Source organism: Electrophorus electricus, chromosome 15, assembly GCF_041902795.1.
Source record: "Electrophorus electricus isolate QZ-2024a chromosome 15, ASM4190279v1, whole genome shotgun sequence".
NCBI classification, from domain to species: domain Eukaryota; kingdom Metazoa; phylum Chordata; class Actinopteri; order Gymnotiformes; family Gymnotidae; genus Electrophorus; species Electrophorus electricus.
The window spans coordinates 10,807,288-10,833,009 of NC_137511.1; the positions used below are offsets into that span (position 1 = coordinate 10,807,288).

Sequence of the window (25,722 nt, forward strand, 5' to 3'; positions counted from 1 at the left end):
CTACTGTCAGCAACCAATGTAGTCTCTTTCAACTTAGTGGCAGGCCACCATCACACTGTATGCTAGCGGATATGAATACAGCAATAAGCACAATTCCCACCATCAGTATAACTTAAACCAAAATGATACTGCAGTAGTTATGGTTAGACCCCTAGGCTACAAAAATAAAATCCATGAAATCCCTCTTGGAAACAAAGGCTGGAAACCAATAAAAAAGACAGTTTGAATGGAAGTCAGCAAACTGACAGAGATCCAGAAGAATATAAAGATCAAAGATGTTACCAGTGGCTAAATGATCTCAAATTGGAACACCACAGTCTCACAGGGCAATATTCACTCAACGTTACAATAGCAAATGTCCAAGAGTTGGTTACAAACATGAACTGTCAGTCCCTGGGCCTGCCATATTCCATGCCTGCTTGGTAAATAAACAAACTGTTCTACTAAACAAAAGGTTAACAGCACTGACAACTGGACTGCACATATACATGACAGAAACAGGGCCACAAGAACCATCCAAATTGTACTCTCAGTTAAAGTGCAACAGATCTGTAACTGTGGATCCACACAGATCTGAAACAGAACATTACAGTGCAGGAGTGAGTCAACATTACATTAGCATATATCTAAGAATGAGTCACAAACATAAAGAATTGGCCACACCTGGGCCTAACTTAATCCATGCCTGCTGGGTAAAGAAACTAACGGCTCTGTATGGCCACCTACCAGAACACTGAACCAGCTGCTGACTACTGGTTCCCATCTGGGCTAACACACAGAGAAATTTGCCCTGAATGTAGACTTACAGGCTTCTCAGCATGGAAGGCTGCATGCTACCCCCTTGCGTGCAGTCAATAAAATCATGAAACAGCACCACTCTCGAGCACAACCAACGAGATCATAGCATGACAACTCAGTGCTGGAATTCAAATGTTTAGCACAATCTAGCTTCCTACACAAGTCTTGCAGTGTATTCAGTAGGTTGTTGTGAAGAAACTAAATATTATTTGAGAAATAAATCCAGTGCCAAAGAATGATTATGTTGTAGGAAATCTCACTTTTATAAAACCTGGTGAAATAGTTTTGCAGAGCTACATAGAACAAACCAATTACATTAATAGCAGTCTTGCAAGCCTCCGCAAGCTACTAGCTTTCTAATCAGCCTGGGAGGTGCTAGTCTAGTCTAATAGTCTTTGAGAAAAGTGCTTGTTACATCAGTCTTGAAGGCATGGAACTAGGTCAAGGCTGAGGTAGAAGGTTCTCCTTGTAGGCTGATAGAAGACAACACCTCGCAGGCTGATAAGAACACCAATGATAATTTCACAATGTAGCTCCTTTAGCTCAAACTAAATGCACCCAAGCCTGATGTACCATCTCTTAATTAGATTAATTAAGTTTTATTTTGTAGCCTATTTAACAATAGCAAGCTATATGCCTTCAAGTCTGATGTATTACACGCCAACTTCAAATTATTTTATGAAAGAATGGAATCTTCCTGACTGGTTAGAAGATCGATGATCTTTTTTTCTTTTTTTTTTTTTTTTTTTTTTTGTAGTTTCTTTGGAAATACTTCAATGCCTTAATGACTGATGCAAAAATGCATTATCATCAAAGTCTGATCTCACTAGAACCTTAAAGGGTAATTAGAAGTCTACAGTTGGTTATTGTTGCTTTATTTACATTAGTTGGTTAGACACCTCTAAGGCTGACAGTAGAGATTACCCCATCCCAAGATGTTGAGATGACCAGCAATAATTTATTAATGATATAATTATCTAATTTTTTTATCGTATAACTTTATTATTAGACACCTTCAAAGATGATGCTTCAAGGACATGCCGCCAATATTGATAGGAAAAACACCTTAGAAGGTCAATAATTATTTCACATGGTGTCATCTTTGGCATTGCTGTATTGATGGTTATCAAGCTTCATGTAAAAGGTAAGCTGCTAGTCTCAAGGCAAATAGGAAACAGTATCAGGCTGATTAGAAGGCCAGCCACTTGGTGTTGTAGCTTATTTGACAATACTTAGCCTAGTTACATACCATCAAAGCTGATGTAATATTAGTAGCACTTACCAGGCTGATCAGTAGGCTAGTAGCTTAAATTGGCAACACAATGCTTGCAAGGCTGCTGTTAATGTCTGTTCAAAGAGATTTCAGCAGCTTTTTAAAAAACAATTATACTTCTCCACTGGACTTACATTTAAAATAATATGTAAAATTTCTTCATACTAACTTTTCAAATATGCAGCAACACTTGTAAAAGAAGCTAAACTGTACTAAACATTTGAATTCCAGTGCAGATTCAATCATGGAATGTGTTTGAGGGTGGTGCTGTTTCATGATTCTGTTATTTCATTTGTTGCTCTCAAGGGGGCAGCATGCAGCCTTCCATGTCGAGCAGCATATAAGTGTATGTTCAAGGCACATTTCTCTGTAGTGTCTGATTAACACAAGGCAAACCTAAGCATTGCCTGGATCAACTATAAGAAAGCATATGACTCAATGGCACACACTTGGATAATTGAATGCCTAGCCATTAGACCATAATAGCTTTCATCCAGAACTTACTGGAATACTGGAAGACAGCATTAGAGGTCAACTTTAAGACAATTGCCCAGGTCACTATAAAGTGTGGCATATACCAAAGAGATACACTGGCCCCACTGTTGTTCTGTAAACAGCCACCATCTGTACATGGATGACATCGAGCTGTAGGCCAAGACAGAAAAGGACATTACAATGCCATTTGGGCTGGACAAGTGCTGTTGGCTGATAGTAAAAAGAGAAAAGTGACAGGACAGTGAGAATTGAGCTACCATAAAGCCATATAACTGCCTGGAGAACAGTTACAAATGCCTGGGGAACAATGTGGCAGAAACAAGAAGGACAGCAACATTCAAGTACCTTCATAGAGTAAGACAGGTCCTCAAGAGTCAGTTGAATGAGAACAATAAGATCAAAGCCATAAACATGTACAACCTACTGAATATGCAACTAGCATGGGCATTAGACAGCACAGTAATGGTGGATCTGACTGCCTGGGACACTTCTTGTATGTGGGGGCCTTCCAATAGACTCAGTTATAAATTGATTTGAGTTTTTATGCTCTCTGTTATTAAAGAAATAAATAATATCAAATTGACACCAAAAGTGGTTGAGACTGGGATACTTAGGCTGTGACCCCTAAGATGGAGGAGCAGCTCCAGCAGATTCCAGGAATGACAATCTCAAACTCAGTTTAGAAAAGTGAAATTCTAAGAAGAGCAAAAATTGTTCAGTGCACCCTCAATTTTTGCTGTTCCTATGATTCCTTAGGAATCACTCCAGAGTGGTCCCTTAGGCAAGGTGCTTTATACCACCCACTCACCTCACTATCAATGAAAGTCAAAAATGAGTCACGTCAGGTCATACATCGCCCGGGTCAGCAAGGTCTAGGTCAGTTGCTGGGGGACCAGGGCAATTTGATGAAGAGTGAGCTCCTGGAACAAATACAAGACAATCATGGATGAGAGTGGAAAATTGAGGACTGTTGGAATGCTACTACACAAGCAACCCTAGTGCTTGCAGTGAACTATGGATGCTTTGAAAACCTCATCTAGGCTATCAAAACAACTAATAGCTCAGTGTTCCGACAAACACAAGTGGCAACTGCTGTCATAAATAGAGATTGACAATGTACCAAATGTACCAATATACTAAATGTACCAATGTACCAAAGGCCGTGACATAGGGGGACTGGGATAACAAGTAAGACATGAGATATCAGTATCTCCGCACCCCGAAATTGGGAACCAAGTCTGTGCACCAAACTCAACACCAAGCTGCTGACCTGAGAGTCTATGCACTAAGCTCAACACCAACCTGTTGACCTGAGATTGTAGGTCATGGCTAAGATGGACACTCACCATAGCAGATTACGGAGAAGTAGAAGCCAGGATATAGAAAACAGAATGTTCTCCCATAAGCCATCCAAAGTGTACTCTTGGTGGCAGGTTATGGGTGCCTAGCTCACTGATGCATGAGGGGAGTGAAGACTAGCTCATCTGGCCCAATCCCACAGAAGTGCTACTATAGTACAATTTGCTATGGTACAGATACCACAGGATGCTCTCTGATGTTTTGGGAAGTCTAGCAGTGCCATAGCAGAGCTGTTTTAGAGGTATGAGGGGAACTCCAACAATATTAGGCAAGTGGTTTTAAGGTTATGGCTGATTGTATATATCGAAATAATACATTACATTTACATTTATGGTATTTGGCAGATGCTTTTATCCAGAGTGACTTACAAAGGTGTTTTGTCATTTACTCATAGAATACATCCCAGCCAATACAATAGATTAGAGTCCAAGATACCAATGAACTAGAATGCTGTTGAAATACAGGGATCAATGCTGATGCCTAGAAGTGCAAAATACATAAGCTCTATCTCAGACAACAATAAGTGCAATAAACAATAAGTACTAGAGTTTGTCAACATAGAAGCAGTCAACATCAATGCAATAAACAAAACCCTATAATAATTACTAGAGTTTCAGTTAGTCAACATAGGAGAAGGGTCAGTGGTCATTTAAATATTCCACAAATAGATGGGTCTTCAGTCTGCATTTGAAGACAGCAAGCAGAAGTTCATTCCACCATCTAGGACCCAGGACAGAGAATAGTCTCAATGCTGTCTTCCACAAGATTTAAAGCATGGTATTTCAAGCCAAACCGTACTTGAGGTTCAAAGTACTCAAGGTACAGATCAAGCTTTGACTATTGACATCATGTATGGTGGGACTGGTCAGTTTTTGGCTTTGTTTGCAAGCATCTAGGTTTTAAATCTGATGCAGGCAGCGACTGGAAGCCAATGAAGGGAGCACAGCAGTAGAGTGGCATGTGTGAACTTTGGAAGATTGAAGACCAGTCATGCTGTATTCTAGACTAGTTGTAGGGGTCTGATGGCTCTTAGAGGAATACCAGCAAGTCATAAATTGCAGCAGCCTAGCTTTGAGATTAGAAGTGACTTCATAAGTATCTGGGCGGCTTCCTGCGAGAGAAAGGGCCAAATCCATCGTATGTTACAAAGGAGAAATCTGCAAGTCCAGGTCAGATCTGAAAAGGGAACGACAACTAGTTATGCCCAGACTACAAGCTGCTTCAGATGGTCATAGCAAGGAATTCTAGAAAGATACTTTGAGATCATGATGAAGACTGGAAGTTCAGGGATGTACAGAAGCACAGTTTTACTGGTGTTGAGCTTCAAGTGGTGGGCTGTCATCCATGATGCAATGTCATTCAAGCATGCTGAGATATGTCTGGAGACCTGTGTGTTGGAGGGAGGGAAAGAAAGAAATAATTGAGTATCATAAGCATAGCAATGGTAGGAGAAGCCATGATAAGATATTACATCACCAAGAGAATGAGTATACAAAGAAAAGATAGCAGTGAAGATGGCCTAATCCTGAGCCCTGGGGGACACTGGTAGAAAGTCTACATGGATTGGATGTGGATCCTGTCCATGTTACCTGATAGGACTGTTCCTCCAGATAGGACTGAAACCATTTCCATGCAGAGCCAGTCACACTAAGGCTGAAGAGAACAGAGAGGAAAATCTTGTGAGAATCTTTACTGTGTCAAAGACTCCCAAAAGGTCCAGAGGAATCAAGACAGATGACAGTTTGGCAGCTTTAGCAGCATGAAGTTTCTCTGTCACTGATATGAGGCCTGCTTCTGTTGCATTTGCTGGTTTGTAGCCAGATTGTTAGGGATCATGCAGCTGGTTCTGGGAGAACAAAATAAATAATTGATTGTAAACTGCTCATTCAAAGGCTTTTGAGAGGAAAGAGAGATGTGATGTAATGTCTGTAATTGGTTATATTGGAACCATCAAGTGTGGCCTTCATTAGTATTTATACCACCCTGATGGTTTTGAACGCAGTTGGTACATGTGCAGAGGATAAGGAGTTGTTGATGATGACAGAGATGAAAGGAAGCAGATCTTATGAGATTGTCTGGAGCAGAGGGGAAGGAATGGGATTCAGTGGACATGTAGTCAGATTGCTGGAAGTCAGGAGTTAAAGATAAGATCTGAGGTCTAATTCTAGATGAGTTTTCCTTCACTGCTTATCTGCAGTCCTTAGTTCTCTCCTGTGGCAGCAGAATGTCTCTGTTAGCCAGGGGGGCAGTTGGGCAAGATCTTGCACGTCTAGAGGAGAGAGGGCACAGAATATTCATTGATGAGGATCTCATCAATACCTCATACCTCATTCACAATGCCCAGTTTATTGATCACTTTAGCGATTTTAGTAATGTTTATGAATTATCAGTTACAGTTGGTAAATAGAATTCGGGCACCACAATGATTAACAGGGAAAATCTATTAATTTTAATTAATGGATCAATGACTAATAATTCAGTCCTCAACTCATGAAAGTCGCCAATTTCTTGTCTACCAAACCTTATAATATCACTCAGGGCTCACAGAAAAAATAACCAGATAACAATAAAAACAATAAGATAATAAGAAAAACAATCATTGACTAAGATTCTATTATTGACCAGGAGTGGCTAGTTCACTAGAGTCATTATAATCACAAGCCTAACAATGTAAAAATGCTAAGGTTAACACAAACAATTTGAGGTGGATACAGGTAACTAGATAAGCTAATAAAAATAATTAGAGAAACAAAGTTAATAGATTGGTTTACGCAATCTATGGGAGTACTCAAAGGGGTAGTCTACTTATTGATCAAGACCAAAAAAGGAAACTTAATAGGAGGATCAGGAGAGAAAGCTGTTGCGAACAGTAAAGAGTTATGATGTTGTGTCACAGCTTAGGGAAAATAATTAACTCAACTAAAAGCTAATAATGATACCAACTGGTAACGTGAGGGAAATGTCGGCTCTTACGATTCGCTGGCAAACAGTCTGGAGATGCATAATTGTGTTCCATTGGATCATCAGGACAGTGAGGAGAGTGCAAGGCAGTGTCCATTTGATTTGGGGCATCAGGTCAGTGTGCCAGATGTTAAGATCAGTCTTTCATCTAACTGCCTCAATGGCGATGAATGTAGCGTCCTTGTTGTGAGATTGTCCGATGACCCTGAAGCAGTCCGCTGTTCCTTGAAGTTCTTGGCATCTGGTGACTGTGTGGAGACCAGGGTTCTTAGACTGAAGTATTGGACCTTCGGATCTGGCTTGGGTAAGAGTCACATAGGCCTTCGCGGGCAGACCTTTCCGAAATTAGAGTGGGTTCTTTACCAGCAGTGTATTGGAATTCTGGTCTCGACCATATGGGTGTGTCCATAAGAGCCATGATGGGTCAATTCCAATGACTACACACTAATGAAAAGAAATGAATAAGATGATAACAAAACAAACATCCAATTAAAATATGGTAAACTAATACAACCAAGTATTTCTAGCTGCATATCGAGAGGTTATTGACTTGAAATGAAAAAAACCTTTGTCTTCACCGAAGTTTAGAGTAGGGCTTCCCCCCCCCTTCTTTGTTTCAGTCACAGTTCACACCTCGAACCTGACTAGACTGCTCGACTCAACAGACTCCTCTACTCACCTCTCAACTTCACAACTCAACTTCTCAACCCAACTTGAGTGGAAGAATTGGTTAGTTGTCTTTTGGAAGAAACATATTCATGCATATTCAATAACCTCTGTTCACGATTGGGGCAAACTAATTTATGAGATATAGGAATCCAGGAATACAGAGGATCCACCACAAATCAGTTATTAAGAAAATAATGAAATAAAGCAATAAAGGAATAATAATAAAGAAAAAAATAATAAAGAAAATAATATATTCCTATCCATTTCTACCTCCTGGTCTTAGAATGAGGGTAAAGCATTTAGACTATCAGTATAATTATTTTCCTGGTTTCTAGATGTTACAAACTACTAACTTTAATATATTGTCTAATTGGTTCATATTGGATTTCTGGTAAACACATCTAGGCGTGAATAACAATTTGTTTACTGTGACGGTGGTGGCACAGAGGGAGCAAGAGGCGTGGCTGAAAGAAGGTGCTCTTTATTATCCATAACTAAAGAGACATAGAAGTAACGACAGAAGAAAACAAAAGGTGAATGGACTTGGCGTAGCTCTCAGTCTTGTTACTTCAAGGCTTAGTCCGCTAATGTGCTGCACTGTCCTCGGGGACCTGTGGGTTGAAATAGTGAGGGAGAGAAACAAGGAATGGGTGAGCAGGATTAGTAGGTAGGTGATTGGGAGCGGGGCAGGTGTTTACTGTGATCCTGAGCAGGAGTGGGCGTGTCCCTCCTGCTGTAAGACGGGCCAACAGTGACATTTACAATATGCATGAGGTTGAATATCATACAGATGAGGTAATATGAGTGAATAATACAAAGTAATGAAGGACAAGTAATGAACAGGTATATTTCACATCATAGTAGATTAAATGGTAAATTAGCTTTGTTGGTTTTGTTGCTAATCCTCAAGGCACCAGTGTATTCAGGTCTGGTCTGTGGCTTTGGGGTGGAAGAGAGCCCCCTTTTGACTTCATCAGGGGAATAATGTTTAATCTATCTCCACTACATCACCTTCATTTGTAGCTTGTTTATGTGTCTCCATATTTATAGCCCACAGGCACATACCTCCCATCCTATGCATTGCTCTGCTACCATCTTGTCTTCGCACGAGTCTGCGGCTGCCGAGTTCACACTTTGAGGTTTTTTTTTTATTTTTTGCACGCTCAACGCTGTGCTGCTCTGGTTTTATTGTTAGATGGAGAATAAAGAAACTCCTTTGCAACAATCATGTCCTGTTCCCTCCCTGCCTCCACTATTACACAACAGTATGGTATCCTATGGTATAAGTTTAAAAATTTCTAAAAATAACTAAAAAAAAAAAAAAAAAAACTAAGTCTAAGCAAAAAAACAAACAAAAAAAAAAGACCAAAAGCAATCAAACAACAGCAAAAAACCTATCACACATATAAACACAAACTTTTTATGTTATTAGTACATGTTTTACTTACATTTTAAATAATTTAATGAATTATTAATTACATTTACACTGTCCCTATATCTCTTCCCTAGAAGACTCCACACAGGTTCCTTTGCTTTTTAAAATAGTTCACTTGATCATCATTAACTGCATTATGCCCTTGTTGTATATCCTGACTCTGAGGTTCTAGTTCACCTTATCCTTTTGTGGCCTAGCTGTATTATTCTGTGTGATTATGCATCTGCCCTGCTAACTACATCTTGTTTTTCACTGTGCTGTCTGTTCTGACAATGGTATCTAGAAAAGTCCTTAACAGGCTACTCAGCAGGCATTTGTATTAAATGTTTAGATCAGTGCTGAAACTATACTATTGTGATCACTGTAGCTATAATAATAATAATAATAATAATAATAATAATAATAATAATAATAATAATAATACCTCAAAGATTGCCAAATTCTTATTATTACAAAGGAGTCAGTGTAATGGACTTTTGGTTTGAAAAAGTGAAAAATGAAAGTATTTGTTTCGGGAGGACTACACCACTGCACAGCAGAATCCTCCCCAAGAACCCATTTAGACTATATAAGGATACAATGCAGGAGCCTGCTTTACTTCATTAGAAAAAACTAACTGTCCTAAATCTCTGCCTGGAGTCTAAAAGACCTTCTATCTTTATGCAAAAAGATGTTTTTTGTTTGTTTGTTTGTTTGTTTGATTGTTTTGTTTTGTTTTTACCAATCCAAAATCTTTGTCTATTAGTGTTTGAATTAAACTTGTATTTTATACCATTAGTTTTAGCGATGTTTTCAGACCAGTACGTCTGCAGGTTACTTCAGCTGCCAGCATCATTAACATAAACTCAAAAACTGTTCTCCAGTCAGTGACTCTGGGTAATGTTTGCCTGCCCCAAAAATCCTTTCCTCTTTTCCCACGCTGAGCTGCTCCAAATATATACCCACTCAAACAGGACATGCATACCAAACAGGCAGCAGACTGCAATCACAAATGTCTGGGCCACAAAACACCCATCAGTCCAGCTGGGCACAGAGGCTCTGAGCTTTGAGAGCAGAGTATGTGATGATCCTTATTTCTCCTTCTGAATCTCACCTCTCAAGTTAGAAGCTGCTCTGATATTCTAATTAGTCTAGGTATGGCACTAAAGGGAGGTGTGCCATAACTCCCTCTCTTCCTTAGCTAAGAAGTGAAGAGAAATATGGGGGATGCTCTGACACGCTGAATGTGTGTTGCCCATAACAACCACTCGCCCGTCTGCCCACACACACTCGTGGTGGGGGTAGATATGGGGCAGGGAGTAGTTCCTGATGACACATGATGTTGTACATCATCTACACTTGTCTATTCTCTTCCTTGTCTCATGCACACACTTGTCTTTCTGCTCTCTCACACTCCCCTGTACTCTCTCTCTCTCCTTCCCCCAGGGTCTGATAAGCTGGGGAAGTCCTGAGCTTGAGAGCAGAGAGCCTCTGGCATCACTGCAGTGCTGATATGCTGACATCAGGCATAATCATGGACAGTCATCAATACTGCTTGACAAAATCATCATTAACTATCATCACATGTGGACAGTGATCTTTGATCCTCTTTGATCATTGGAAAATTATCTTCTTCTTTACACATGCTAGGTTTATGCATTACTCTAAAATTATGCTAAAGTGAGCTCTGAAATTATACTAATTATATATTTTTCTCTTGCGAAAAAATGGAGGAGATCTAGACACTAATCTTATGGCCCATCAGATAGACCCACAAGTTTTGAAAAACTGAGTTGAAAACTCACTCAGTATATAATTAAATGACAATTCTGACATTTTAAAACTGACAAAGTAATGCCCACCTCTGTTATCTTGATTCATGCCGAAAACAGAATTATGGGAAATGACAACTGATTATGGGAAAATGTTGACCCAGTTATATTCAGATGTGACAAAATATGGGCCCACTGAGACATTTTGGCATGTTTCTTAAGCTGTTAATGTATAAACTAACTGGGGCTCCCTTGTCATATACAACATGAGATAATACATGGAGGTCATTTTGTGTTGTTTTCTTATTCCAAGTTAACTGAAATCTGGGAGACATTTTTCTATTTTCCTGAGACCACCCATACATCACAGCTTACAGCATCTGAATCTACATACTGAGTACTGATTTATATAGAAATGTATAGCGGGCTTGCCTTTAGGCATGGCAGTGCCAGTCGTGGAGAAGCCGTCTTTCACCCTGCATTAAATCCACTCTATGAGGTATATTAAGTACTCCACCGAGGGAAGCCACGGTCACTGTATTAAGGGTTAAGTTCTATTTTTATGTTATTGTGCTTGTTCGGTCACACTGCCCTGGAGATCGTTTACTGGCCCTCGTGCCTCTTGGTATCGGGTCCTTTTTCTCACGGATAGAAGCCAAGATCTCGTTTTTGGAAGAGAACCGTTGATATCTTCCCACCTAAACAGACTAACAGTTCCAGTTAACTGTTTTTGTCTTTTTTTTGAGAATGATTCTAAACGTGCATAAGCCGCTTTATGTTAGTTTAGACCTCTTAAATGGTATTATATCTTTCAGTCCATGTTTCGGGTTATACTACATTTGTTCGCGAAGCAGTTTTTTTTTTTAAAAAAAGAAAAAAACGCTGTAGCAATGAGCACAATGCGCTGACTTGGTTTGTCTTGACACGTTACCTCCGGAGGCGCTTATTCACCCGAAAAAAACTATTATTAGTCTTAATTAAAATGAATCGACACGGGGAACAATCACACCTAAATTGGATTTAAAGGATTTAATTAAAAAGAGCAGAAATGTACTGGATACACGAACAGGAACTGGAAAAATTGTAAGCGTAAGACAGGCTGGGTTTCCCGGCTTACGAAAAAGTGCCAAGACAAGATACACGCACTGGAGGCATATTGGGGATATTTGTAGGAAGAAAAAAAAAACATTTTTTAATAGGACGGAACAACGCGTTTCTACGCATGATAAATTGAAAATTTATCTTAACTTGATGGACAACCCCCGCTAGTTCTTGGAGAAGGCAAAGCAAAGTGACGTGGAAAGAAGCAGAAATCCTCTTCGGGTAAGAACGGGATGTGAGCGCGTGGATATGGATGAATTCTAAAGCCAGCATCATGCCATTTTTCAACTGCACCCGGTCTCTAGTGAATTTCTTAACCGGGAGCCCGGGCTTTTGAGTAGAACACGCACCATGGACTCTGTGGACGTGTTTGTGTGTCTTTTGGTAGTGGCAATCATCGTAGTATCGTTGCTGTCCAACGTCTTGGTGCTGATCTGCTTTTTGTACAACCCGGAAATCAGGAAACAAGTACCAGGGCTTTTCACTTTAAACCTTACCTTCTGTAACTTGTTGCTAACCGTCTCCAACATGCCGCTAACTTTGGTAGGACTCGTTAGCAAGGGGCAACCGGGGAGCGACGCGTTCTGTAACGCTGTCGGTTTCTTGGAGACGTTCCTGACCACCAGCTCTATGCTGAGTATGGCAGCGCTCAGCATCGACAGGTGGATCGCAGTGGTCTTCCCCCTCAGCTACCACTCCAAAATGCGCCACCGGGACGCAACTGTAGTTCTAGGCTACACGTGGGTGCATTCAATGTCGTTTTCTGCGGCGGCTGCATGTTTTTCCTGGGTGGGCTATCATCAACTTTACGCCTCATGCACTCTGAGCGAGACAAGGGCGAGCCACGGCCGGACTCAGTTCATTGTATTTACCGTCACTTTTCACGCGCTAACCTTTCTCCTGTCATTCGTGGTGCTGTGCATAACATACCTGAAAGTACTCAAAGTGGCACGTATCCACTGCAAACGAATAGATATTATCACAATGCAAACTTTAGTTCTTCTCGTGGACATTCACCCAAGGTAAGCAATTCTCTTCATGACTGTAGTGGGCCATCTATAAATGTATGTATCATTGTAGTGCATTATTGATTTTGACATTTTCACAGCATAGGCAAGAGGCATAATTGAGAGCAAAACTGGATTTGAATTTGTATATCTTGGAATATGTACAAATTGTATTAAATTTAATATACTTGAGTCGAACAACTAATATATTACAAATATACTATTAAAAACACTTGCCATATATGAAATAAAAAATATAGTATTATAAACATTAACAATTTCAGTTAATCAAAAATAATGAAGTTAAAAACAAGGAAATGAAAATTAATTTGTTTATCGACATTAAAAAATGCAGCTTTAAAACTGAGCAGTCAAAGTGTCGCTTATTTTAGCAACACCATCAAACTACTGCAATAGAGAAAGATGGTTTTTGACTCGGGACTGATTCCCTTCATTTGCTGCCAATGCCTGTGGAAGCCCTGCTTTGAGATGCAATTTCATTATGACTCAAAAGACTCGAGGGCACATAAGAAGCGACTCGCTTGAGTAGTTAGCATTCAGCGTAGCATCAGAGGGCTTCGTAATGGCGTTTGTGACCCCTGATCACCTCATTTCGGAACGTAGCTGTTGAATGCAATAGCTATTTAATGTTTCAAAAATATTTCTGAAGTTCTCCCAAATATAAAACTGGACCATAATTATCAAGTGCCTAAAGTTAAAAATTATATGTCCCTTGTCCATATTAATTAGATATTGATTGATTAATTAATGCACTTTATTAAGAAGCAATTAATTGGGAAAACAAATCCTAGATCGGCGCTGTTGTGCTTTAAAGTTTGATAAACATGTGACACAAGCATGTCACACGTGCACACGCACGCCCACGAAAACTATACCAGTGACAAGGCTCTGATGCTGCAGCGTTCGTCAGCGATGCCTAGAGGAGCAGAGAAGGCGGCGGCAGCGCGCGACCAGGAAAATCAGCACCTTCATCGGCACGTTTGTGCTGTGCTTCGCGCCCTATGTCATCACAAGGTAAGAGTCCATATACACGCGCTCTCTCACTCTCCTTCATACTTTATATTGTTTTCTTTTTATTATTAATTTTGCTAACTGGAGTCTATATTTCAACCCCGTTTTATGTATATATTTATATGTATATACTCCTCGTTTTAGGCTGGTTTTATGGATACTGGCTAAACATGGTGCTTAACCAAACCTGCATTCAGAATGTTGCATACAGACTGTGTTATTTAGACTTTGCCTAAGTATAATGAACACAGCATTTTGTTATTATGTGAAGAAAAGAATTAAAATGGCATATTTTAGATTAAGATTTAAGCATTTTGCAAAAGATTCATTGTCTGGTTTTTCAGACCCACAAGACTATTAAGAGCAGGACCAAACTGGGTTGTGAATAGAGAATTCATATTAATAGAGACTGAGCCAGAGGGCTTAAACCATGTGTGGAAAGCTAGTGTATAAGAGGGCCCAGGCAGTCGAAGAACACCCGCAAGGTCAGAGTTAAGTGTTTTTTGGAGTGTGCTTACTGCAGCCCTCATTTATAGCAGCACTATGTGGTACTGCTATACAATGTGTGTGAACTAATACAATATTACAATATCCAATATCCTGTTTCACACACACACGCACACACACACACACACACACACACACACACACACACACACACAACCACACACACACACACACACACACACACAAATACACATACATCTTATTGGCAGACCTTATGATAGAAGATCTGAGGTTACCTCTAACCCCCCACCACAAGCCATACATTATATTAGCCCATATTCACCCAGTCTTATATTTCATCCCTGAATTCACACACCTGATAGTAAAGGTGTGTATGGCTGTTATCATTAGTTGAAAATCTTATACGTGTAGTGTGCCATTATTGCATTTTTAACAAAATGATAATAACGATGATGATATGTTGATTATTACACAGTAAGATGCATGTCTTGGTGTAGTCATTAGAACAACACAGTAATCCCAAATATTGTTGCCTGGCAGTTGAACAGCAGAACATCCAACTATCTATCAGATCCACCATGTCATCCAGGGTGCCATCTGAATAAGCCAGCATTCAGAAATACCTGCTCAGAAGGCCTTTTTTAACTCTTTAATATTACTTATCTGTAGAATTCATAATGTAAAGCAATTTGAAATCCAGGATCCTTGTGAAGAAACCTGAATTCATCTATAAAATCATAACAAGATTCCATTAAGTCTTACTTTGCTAAATTCACTCTAACAGAAGTCATTCATGACAGCTTTGGTGATTCAATAGCACAGGCAACATGAAATGTGCATTCATATCATCACAATGCAAGAATCACCTGACCCATTGAGTGAGCCAGATTTAGCTTGATTACTTGCTTGCACTATTCATTACTTGCTTGTACTATTCATTCATACAGGGTCTGGGAAATAAAATATGAAACAAAAAGGCTAATAATGTAGGATAATTATGCAGCTGGTAAGCACTTTTGACTTTTAAAAAATAATAACCATTTGTACCCTGCACAATCAAACTGTATCTGCTGTAATTAAAATATAACTGGCCATGGCTATGAATTTATTATGCTTTACAGTATTTTACAATAGTATTTTTAATCCTTGTCCTGAAACGTGCACTTCACTCATACTTGCCGCACAAATTGACCACTACTTTTTCTAACCATTGCATTATCATATTTCTTTGTTTAAAGATGTTTGTGATCTTCTGTTTGATTCTTAACTCATATATGCCCCCTCCCTCCCCATCTCTCTCACACACACACACACACACACACACACACACACACACACACACACACGACAACTATAAAATGTTAGGGGTATAAGGGCTATTTAGCCACTATATGGGCTCAAAGTGCCCAAAGCATATTTTCTATGTATGTGTTCTGATAAAAGCTTGGAGTGAATGATCATTTGCCAGAATGGCTGTGCAGCTGTGAGCATGTCTAAACAGGAATTGAACAGGTACAGATGCACTTTGTTGGTTTAATTAAGGAGAAACAGTCCCACTGCCTAAAATCCCATCATCATGGCTCCCCATTGTGTTTATCATGTAAAGGACCACTGATATTTTTGTTCCACTGATGTGATAATGGCTTAGCTTTCTTTACCCAATACCCTAACTTCAATAGATATGATGGATGCCTGTATTGTAATTCAACTTAGGGCTGGGCTTTTTCCTTTTGTGTGTGTGTGTGTGTGTGTGTGTGTGTGTGTGTGTGTGTGTGTGTGTGAGTGTGTGTGAGTGTTTGTGAGTGTGTGTAGTGCCTGCTTGGCAGCCTCAGATGGTTCAGTGAGTGTATTGTCATTAATTCTATTTGAAGACCAGAGGGTTGATGTTCAGGATTATAATAAAATAAATGCTCTAATATATGCCAGCTGCAAACTTACAGTAAAGATAGCAATATCCAACACTCTATGTGTGCACGTGTGTGTCTGTCTGTATGTTTTTATGCTTTAGTCCTTTTATCTCTTGTTCATTTGCTTATTCAATGTCACACAGGAGATTTAATATGATAATGAAGCTTGTATCCACTGTGATGCTGCACAGTATAAATCCAAAGGTGGTTGCCTGTCTTAATAATTCTGTGAGAGTGGTGACATTATCAACGCATTTCCATGAGCTCTCTGCTAAATTCTGCATCATGTCAGGAGGAGAGTAAAGATGGACAAACAGAAATAGGAAAGACATTGTAGAATGCACTTCAGAACCTAAATCAAATACAGGCTATCTGTATGGTATTATTAAAACCACAAATGATATGCAGATGTGCTGCATTAGGCAGATGTCACAGTTGTTTGTAATGAATGAATTAGATCTATCTGTTCCACAGCACGAAACGCTGTGTGAGTCTTCACTATACAGTGTGCTGATTAGAATTTGGAAACCCTAAACACTTATTTCCCCAAAGACCAACAGAGACAGAGCATAAATAATCCTCATTATAAGAATGAAAAGCTGTGCATCAGGTCATGAAGACTCAGAAACCTTTTTTTTAATTTTTATTGGCTGCTTGCCTCCAGTTGAAACCCCAGAATTCCTCACACCGAGATAAGTCACACTTGTATGATACTAGTGATGAAAAATGTATTGGGTTGTTACACACTCTTAGAACTTAAATACATAGTTCTCTCCTTCGGGTTCTGACTTCAGCTTTGTGCACTGAAAGTTCAGAGAAGTAGATCCCTGAGCATGAGATGTATGTTCTAAGAACTTTAAAACAAGGGACGGAAGAAAAAAGCAATCCAAAGTTCTTCATGGTTATTTCAATGGCATTTCATTCCATAGTAACACTATGATTTTCATATCATGTGCCACTGGTGTTTGTTCAACAGATAATATGATTTTGTGCTTAAACTCACAATGAAATCATGGGTATGTTTGCAGGAAAAAAAAAATTAAAGGAGGTTTAGGAGATCCTCTTCTACAAGGGTCTAATGAAATGACTGGTAATTGTACAGTGTGTGTGTGTGTGTGTGTGTGTGTGTGTAGTGCCTGCTTGGCAGCCTCATAGCCTCATGCAGGTGTGGGGATAAAACAGACTTTTAAAAAAAATAGATGATGAAATGATTAAAATGCTTTTAGATATTAAAAGATATTTTTAGATCTTAACAGATCAAGTAACAGCAAAAATATATATTTAAACAATAATCTTGCTATTTAAAGTATGATATTGTAGGAGGTCAATATACATTCTGTTTTAAATAATAGAGTAAAGTATGCTATTAGTAATTCTGATTTCTGGGTTGAAGTTATGGCAGTGAATTTAAAAACCTCTTACACAGACATTGGTTACCAATTATATTGTTCATCTGATATCGCCATTCAAAATATTACTCGCTAATCAGTCATGTTCATTATAGGAATTCATGTTCTATATGTTCCACTTCTATGTATGTAACCTTAGTAATTGTTGTCCCACCTTTTCTATGGCAATTGGAAACCAAGAGCAGCACTTTCTTAATGAAAACAGACAGTCTTGCAAGGTTAGTTTATTTTGCAATGGGATGAATGCCACATACAGAATATGTGGCTTGAAGAGTAAATTAATGTTTCATTGTGCTGTATACTCACATGTGGTCTTACTGAATATGTGTAATTCAATGTCATGCCAAGACCAGTCCACCATCCTTTTAATAGCAGGTGTGGATATGTGATGAGGATAAGGCTGCATTTGTAAATTTACCTCATAAAAATACAACCTAACATTAACCTAGTTTCACTCTATCATTACTTCACTCAAAGCTAGCAAGCTACAAACAATGAAAGTCATGTGAACATTCTAGTAACAGCACAAGTTCTGCAAAAGACCTACCAGAAATAAACACCAATTGCATTAGAACCTTCATAAGAAATGAGTAAAACATTTCTATTGACACTTTTATCCAAAACAAGGTCACAATTCAAGGGTCCAACAGTAGCAACATAGTGGTGGGACTTGAACTAGTAACCTTCTGATTAGAGGCAAGTACCTTAACCAGTGAGGTCCTAAACTGTATGACTATCAACTAAGCCTTGCTGTTCTAGGTTGTGTATATCAACAAGCTACTGAATCTCCATCTACGCATTTTGTTTTTTCCCCCATTTTTATCACACCTGAATCAAATAATGAATTACATTACAGTTGAGTCAGGTGTGCTGGGATACTTGAGCAATGGGAAACAATGTACTAAACAATGAACTAAAACAGCAAAAATATCTCTCTCCTTGTCTCTCTCTGCAATAGGCTTCTGGAACTCTGGCCTACAGTTCGAATAACCCAGCACTGGGGGTTGCTGTGTAAATGCTTGGCCTATAGTAAAGCAGCATGTGACCCCTTCGTCTACTCCCTGCTCCGGCACCAGTACAGGAAGACCTGCACTGACATCATCAACCGCCTCCTGAAGCGCAGGTCTATGAACTCGAATGATTGGCAGCGCAGGACCGGCCCGAGCACCATCGTCCAGGCCCTGGAGTCGCCCAGGGCGATAAAGGGATGTGCTCCGTGAGAGGCGGGACCTGTGGTGGAGGACCCTGAGGAGCCTGCACTCATCAGAGCTGTGATTCAGCAGGCCTGCCACTCACCAGTGGGAACATGCCTTGCCTTGACAAAGGGGAATCTGGAAGGCTCCACTGTCATATAAGTGTTCTAGAAGAGAACATTCTAGACAATTTTCTTATACATGGACATTCTAGAAACCTTATGGATTAGGACTTCTAATTTTTGGAGATATTTTTCAATCATTTTATTACTTGCTTAGTACCTTCTTGCTGACCAGAGCTGTAGCTGTGAATTTTATGAGTCCTGAGTTCAGACACTAAGGGTGATATGCTGGAGGTTGGGGGACATCTGTGGAGTTTTGTGGTTCACTCGAGGCTCAGCACAAGGTGATACAGTAAACTGATATAGTTTGAAAATTTGATAGACTTTTATTCAAAGAAATAACAAGAGTTTATATCTCTTCATGTCTATGAAATCTAGCCTCGCTTGTTATTATGACTCATGGTAGGCTTGTGTGACTACACTATTTCCAAAGGAAATGTGTATGCTTACAGAGAGCATAATACAAAAATGTAGCGCTCAGCTTAACACTCCATAGAGTGTAGCTTAGTGCCAATACAGAGAACAACTTGTCATTTTACCAGTAACGCTAAGTTGTAAATGAGATTATTTTACTCATTTTGTGTCTAGAATTCTGCATAGAAATACAGAGATAAGCCTGAAGGAAAAGAAAAGGGTTCTATCCAGTTTCAAACACTAAAGTATAATCCACTGCAAGTATAATCCACTGTGCTGGTATTCTCCACACACTAACCTCTACAGAATGGAGAATAGTGAGAAAATAAATGCCATGGCCTATAGGTCTTCAGCAGAATCTTTCATATGTGGTGGACCTGTGGCACGACCTCAGAGTTTTCTCTCTGGAAACTTGCCTTTTTTCCAACAGACTCTTGAAGCAATGCTATGTGAAACCAATTAAAGCCTGTGGCTGGCAGCAAAGAGGGGTCGGAGGAGTCAGTGTTGGGATGGAGAGAGATGGGACACAGACCAGGGCCAAGCTGTGCTGATGCCTGTTCTCTCACACTGACAGATCAAGTGTAGCGTAAATGACAGGGCTAGTTTGAGCCTAATGGACAAATCACCACCCTGGCTTTTTAGTGCCTTCCTGCTCAGGCATAATTACATTTAGATTAAGGGCAGTGGACCTCGTGGCTGACCTGCAAGTGCTCCTACTGTAGCTCTCCATAGCGCTTGTGATAGCTGAAATACAGGGTGCTGTTGGAATAAGTCTTGGTGGTCATTTGTAGCCAGTTTTATCCGATCCGTCATAGGAATAGATGTCACAGATGTAATCAGTTTTCTTATGGAGTACTGTTAGTACTGTTAACTTTAGTAGGCAGTAGTCATTAAAGAAGAAAATAAATGACCCAGCAACTAGCTACCTCTGAACAATTTACTCTGTTTTACAGTAAGTAAATGAATAATGAGGTTAGTGTAAAGCCATCTTCTCTATAATTAAAAGATACACTGTATCTGATGAGTCTCTGCATATATAAAACAATCAATATATATATATACTAATATATTTCTAGAATGTAATTGATATTCAAGAACAGGACCCTGAAGCTTGCCAAGGAGATTGCACTAGTAATGGGAATTAACTGAATATGAGTGAGTGAGTGAGTGTGTGTGTGTGTGTGTGTGTGTGTGTGTGTGTGTGTGTGTGTGTGTGTGTGTGTGTGTGTGTGTGTGTGTGTGTGTGTGTGTGTGGTAACTCCCGGATTTCCAAAGTGTGAATTGTTTGTAGTTGAGTGTTAATTGAACATCACTGTTCCAGGCATGCTTTATCAAAAGTGTAAATTTGGGTGAATACACTTTGGAACCCATATTACAATGTCCATACTTTTCTTCTTTTTTAAATGAACATTGACAATGACCTTATTTGTAAGAGCTAGTATCTGGCCATGAATGTGAGTGCAAAAAAAGTAAAGGGGTATTTTATACAAAACAAAAAAAAAGGCTAACAACAAGTAAAAGCTAGTAGAACTATCTTACATTAGCTCCTTACCATATGTTAATGAGCACCTTCTAGCCCTAATTCATAAATAGTACCATTAACATTTTGGATATTTTGTTAAATATTTGAAAATATGCTTACTGTAATAATTCAAAATGATGGCATAAAACCAAATATAATATCTGGGATATGGCATTCTGAGTTTCTACAGTAAGAGACTATACCTAATTTGTCCAAAGAAAGTAACGGGTTATATTTTCAAAAGTGTTCAAAGTAGGTATAAATTTCTCTTCTCTTAAGCAGAGACAGTTCAATTTTTGCTCATAGAATTAATAAAATAATAAATAAATACATGAGTAATAAAAAGCAGGATATTTGATATAAGTAATAAAAAGCAGTATATTTGATATAGAGTGGTAACACATGATCATTCCAACTTCTAGGAAGTAACTTGATACATTTAGCAATATTCAGATGTTCATCCAATATGTTTGTAGTTTCATGTTTTGAGTTGACATGGTTGGTAGCACAGATTTCCAAATGACTAGTCATCTGTATTAAAATTTGCTGACAGGAAAGGTGTTTGTTTACGAGTCAAAGTAACATGCCAAACTCAATTGGTAAAGTTTACTGAGTTGAACTAACATGCCAAACTCAATTGGTAAAAACCCGCCTGACACATTGCCCACTGATAAGCATGCTGAGAAAATGGCACTGAAATATGCTGCTGACTATTTCTGGTGAATAAATTGTGATTGGATGAAAATCTACGAGATGGATTTGATGTAGTTGTTTTGTAGACAAAGACTATGTCATTGATTCTGTATGATGTGAGTCAATCTGCATAAACAGATTGCGATTTAGAGCAGGGAATTCTGAGAATGTGCTCCAAAGGCTTGGATACTGGAAGCCACTGGGTTTGAGCACTGACCCCTGCATTAGTATGTTGCCCCATTCTTAAGATACATTTCACAACTCCATGTTCTGTCCCACTGAGTGAAAACACTGCAACAGTTCATTTGTATTTGTTTCAGCTTTTGCATAAAATTTGCACTGAAATAGAATAGGGATACACTTGAATGTGAAATACATAATTGTATTTGTTACATGGAAAATAAATAAACTGATCATATAAATATTTATAAAAGAAGAGTTCTGATGTGTTTGGTGAGTTTTAGTTTTAGAAGCTGAAGTGAACAATATTTTTGTGTAATCTATTATGATTGTGTTTTAGAATGTGTAATAAAGTGGATCTTTTTAAACTAATGTAAATAACTAGATAATGATATACCTCTTTATGTTGGTCTTGAAAAATAATATGAAATTATGCTGGTATTACTATATGAATTGCTTTTTTTTTTTAAGTAATTTATCTTTGGTAGCAGTTATTAATGTTTCCAGGGGATCATTAAATAGACATTTGCACTGGTTATGTTTAAGATGGTAGAAGATGATGTCAGAGTTCAAATAGTTTCTGGCTTTGTCGGCGACATTTGTTGCACTACTCGCTTAATGAGGTACATTTAGTGATCTAGTGTGCATAAGGGATTTTGCTAAGTTGTTCTCTGTCTATTGGAAATGTTTTCATTTCAATTTGTGTTCCTAAACTGGCCTTTGAGGTGAATAAAGTTTAAGTAAGAAGGAACTAAATGAGTCTAACATGTGTTTGATGTTGGGCTTCTGTATGTAATAGTCTCTAGTCTCCAGAAGTCATACAGTTGTATGGCTGGGCTGTGCTTAAAGGCATACAACCTTTCCTTCACATTCCTCTGTTACTGGTAACAACACAGCCAGGAGAGTTGGCAGAATCTATACACAAATATGTACAATGTGTGTAAAATTTCAGGTTTATGGAAACGTTCAGCTACTGTGGATAGCCACTTATTCTGTGCTGAATGTGTTGGCCTCTGGTTTTGCGTATACAGCCCTACTGCACTAAACATTCCAATTGAGCAATGAGTGCAAGATAATTGATTAAAGCAGCAAAAGGTTGTTTAGTGGTGTTTGTGTTTTTGTAATATCAGTACACTTCTAGCACTCTTACAGACTTCTCAGTCTTTGCTCATTTAGGATGTTTAGTTATTCTATCAGTGGTCAAACACACTTATGCCAGAATCACTTCAAAATTGCTTCCAGAGAGAGAGAGAGAGAGAGAGAGAGAGAGAGAATAGACCTGGCATTAACAGAGAGAGCTTTCATAGCATGGATTATTTCCATCTGTTTGTGAGGCATCCTAGCCATCCATAATTTTGTGCTTGCTGGAAAAACCACACTATCATTCCCTGCACATGTGTTCACATTTCTCACTCCATATTCAAAAAACTCTTCTTTGGTTAAGTGATTCAAACCTCAGATGAAGAACAGTCCGTACTTCAGCTTGACTCAAAACACAATGCAGACATGTGCTATGTAATGAGCACTCTTTGTCCATGTGCGCTTTTTTTTGTGTGTGTGTGTAATAGTTTCCTGTGAGACTTTTTTAATAAAAATGAAATGATAAATAACATTTCAATGTAATTGCTTAAAATTGCTCACAAATACCAATAATCAATTATCAGTAATGTGTTGTCAGACAGAGAAAGAGGGGTGATGTAGAAGAAATGGTGAAGAGTGTGCATACACACTGCGAACGGGGAAAACACAACAGCTGAGGAAACTTTCTGCTCACTCGTCTGAACTACAAGTGGCCACATTTCTACATCAAAGCTTGGACACTCTTCAGAGAGATATTGGTGACTGAACCTTAGCAGAGGTCAGTGCCTCCTCTTCTTCTCTATTCTTCTCGTCTCTTCTCTTCTTGTCTCTTCTCTGCCGCTTCTCTCACTTACTCACTCATCACTCACTCGCTCACTCCAGCCTGTGCAGTGATAGGCTGTAGCTCTTTGGGCGAACCCCTTCCAACAGGTCTCCGGCTCCCACCTGGCCAAACAACTCTTAGAATAGGTGTTGTGTTAAAATGTCTTGTGGGAAATTGGCTGCTCAATGTAATCTTGGGGTTTTTATTTATCAATGTGTAAGGTTAGAGTTAATTTGGGTGCTGTGTTCATACCTTTTCTAATGACTTGACACAGATGTTTGGTCACACAGGTTGTTGAGAGAACTACATATGCGTATGCTGAAATGTTGAGTATGGTTATCTCGCAGGGGTGGAAGCCAAAGACTGCTTATAACAGTATACATGTCCTGATGAGCTGTCTATGACATTAGTTTGAAGAATATGAATATTCTTCATCACCTACACAGACCCTGTCTCAACAGATGGTGTGATCTCCTCAGAGTTTAGTCATTACTTACACTCAGAAAGGAAACCCCAGCACTGTGAACCATTACAACATAAATAAAAACACACCCCCACACACACAGCCCACAAGAGACAAGATAATTGGTTGACCACCAGTATCAATATCTACTCATCCATATCAACAAAATGTCTACAACACAGAAAATCTGTGGAAAGAGGCGATAGAAGATGGTCGTTTTGGTCAGAGGTTCAGATAATTACAGGAGCACCATAAGGAGGTCTGTGCAGGCTCGCAAGAAGCTTTAAAGACAGTCAGAATACAGCAGGTAGCATGTAACAGAGAGCAGCATAATTAGAGTTTCATTCCCAGCACCATTAGACCGGAACTTTGCCTTTAAAAAAGAATGTAAAAAATCTACAAGGTAATTTGACCCTGAAAAACCCAGATCCCCCCACTTCCCTGGTGCAGGCTGATCAAATGAACAACCTGGTCACCTCACTCTCCTCATACAGGCTGATCAAATGAAAAGCTCAGTCACCCCACTCACCTGGTGCAGATTGATCAAATGAACAGCCTGGTCACACCACTCACCGGGGCGTGGCTGATCAGATGAATATGCAGTTTGTCTAAAAGCAATAATAAAGGTGCAACTCTGTGATCCGCACTAAAATTCACAGAGGGGAAAAACATTGCAAAAAATGTTTGTGTATGAATTTATTGATTACATAAAAGATATCTGGTTTATGTGAAGCCCAAAGCACAAATTAGCTATGTGCATTGTATAACTCTACAGGTTGATGCCACGGAGCTCATGTAATATTGTCTTTATTAACCATTTGCTCATTGGTCAATGTCTCTACTGCTGCATAAATTATCAGTTCATCTGATTTCTCAAGCATTCTTGGACTGCTACAAAGTATTTAGTTTAACTCAAATATGATATAAAACATAAATCCTGCTAGATTTGATCAAGAAAGTGGTCCAGGGAGCTGGAGTACCAGATTATTGGTAGTTGTATACTAGGCTTTCCGACTTATAAACAAAATAGTGATCTAGTGTCATTTGAGTACCTTTACATGTGCATAATGAAGGACCATTATTTGTTTTTTTACTAGTCAAACATACTAAAGAGAATTTTTAGAAAGTGCTAACCCAATTTTCACATTTTATATGTTGTTAAAATGCATTTTCATGTCATAACTGAGAGCTTTTAAGAGACTGGTATTCCATCAGGGTTATTAATCTTGGATCGGGTGATGGCTCTGAGAGGTTTCTAAGACAGTCCTAGGAAATCCTTAGTTCACACGTCTGCTATGTTCTAGCTCCTAATTCACCTGAGGCAGGTAATCAAGGGCTGTAAAACACTGGTGTCCAGATTATGGTGGGCTGGGGGCTGGAGCAGAACAGAACTGTGGACAGGCTGAAGTCCCCTGAGGACTGGGCTGAGAATCTCTGGTTTTTTACTTATAGCGACATAACTATTCACTATGACTATCTTGCAGTTTTCAACCAGCAGCCTTTAATCCAGGCCAAAATGTCAAAACCTTCATCTTTAGCAAGTCTATCTGCAATAATCACATCCACA

General features: G+C 39.1%; 1 protein-coding gene across 1 annotated transcript; it reads left to right on the forward strand.

Moving 5' to 3' along the window:
* Positions 1–11,460: 11,460 nt before the first annotated feature.
* On the forward strand, positions 11,461–20,647 carry LOC113581571 (G-protein coupled receptor 26). Its single transcript, XM_027016797.3, has 3 exons — positions 11,461–12,864; positions 13,771–13,884; positions 18,624–20,647. Exons 1-3 carry the CDS (start codon positions 12,194–12,196, stop codon positions 18,883–18,885), a joined length of 1,047 nt encoding a protein of 348 aa, XP_026872598.2. The 5' UTR covers positions 11,461–12,193; the 3' UTR covers positions 18,886–20,647.
* The last annotated feature ends 5,075 nt before the right edge of the window (positions 20,648–25,722 follow it).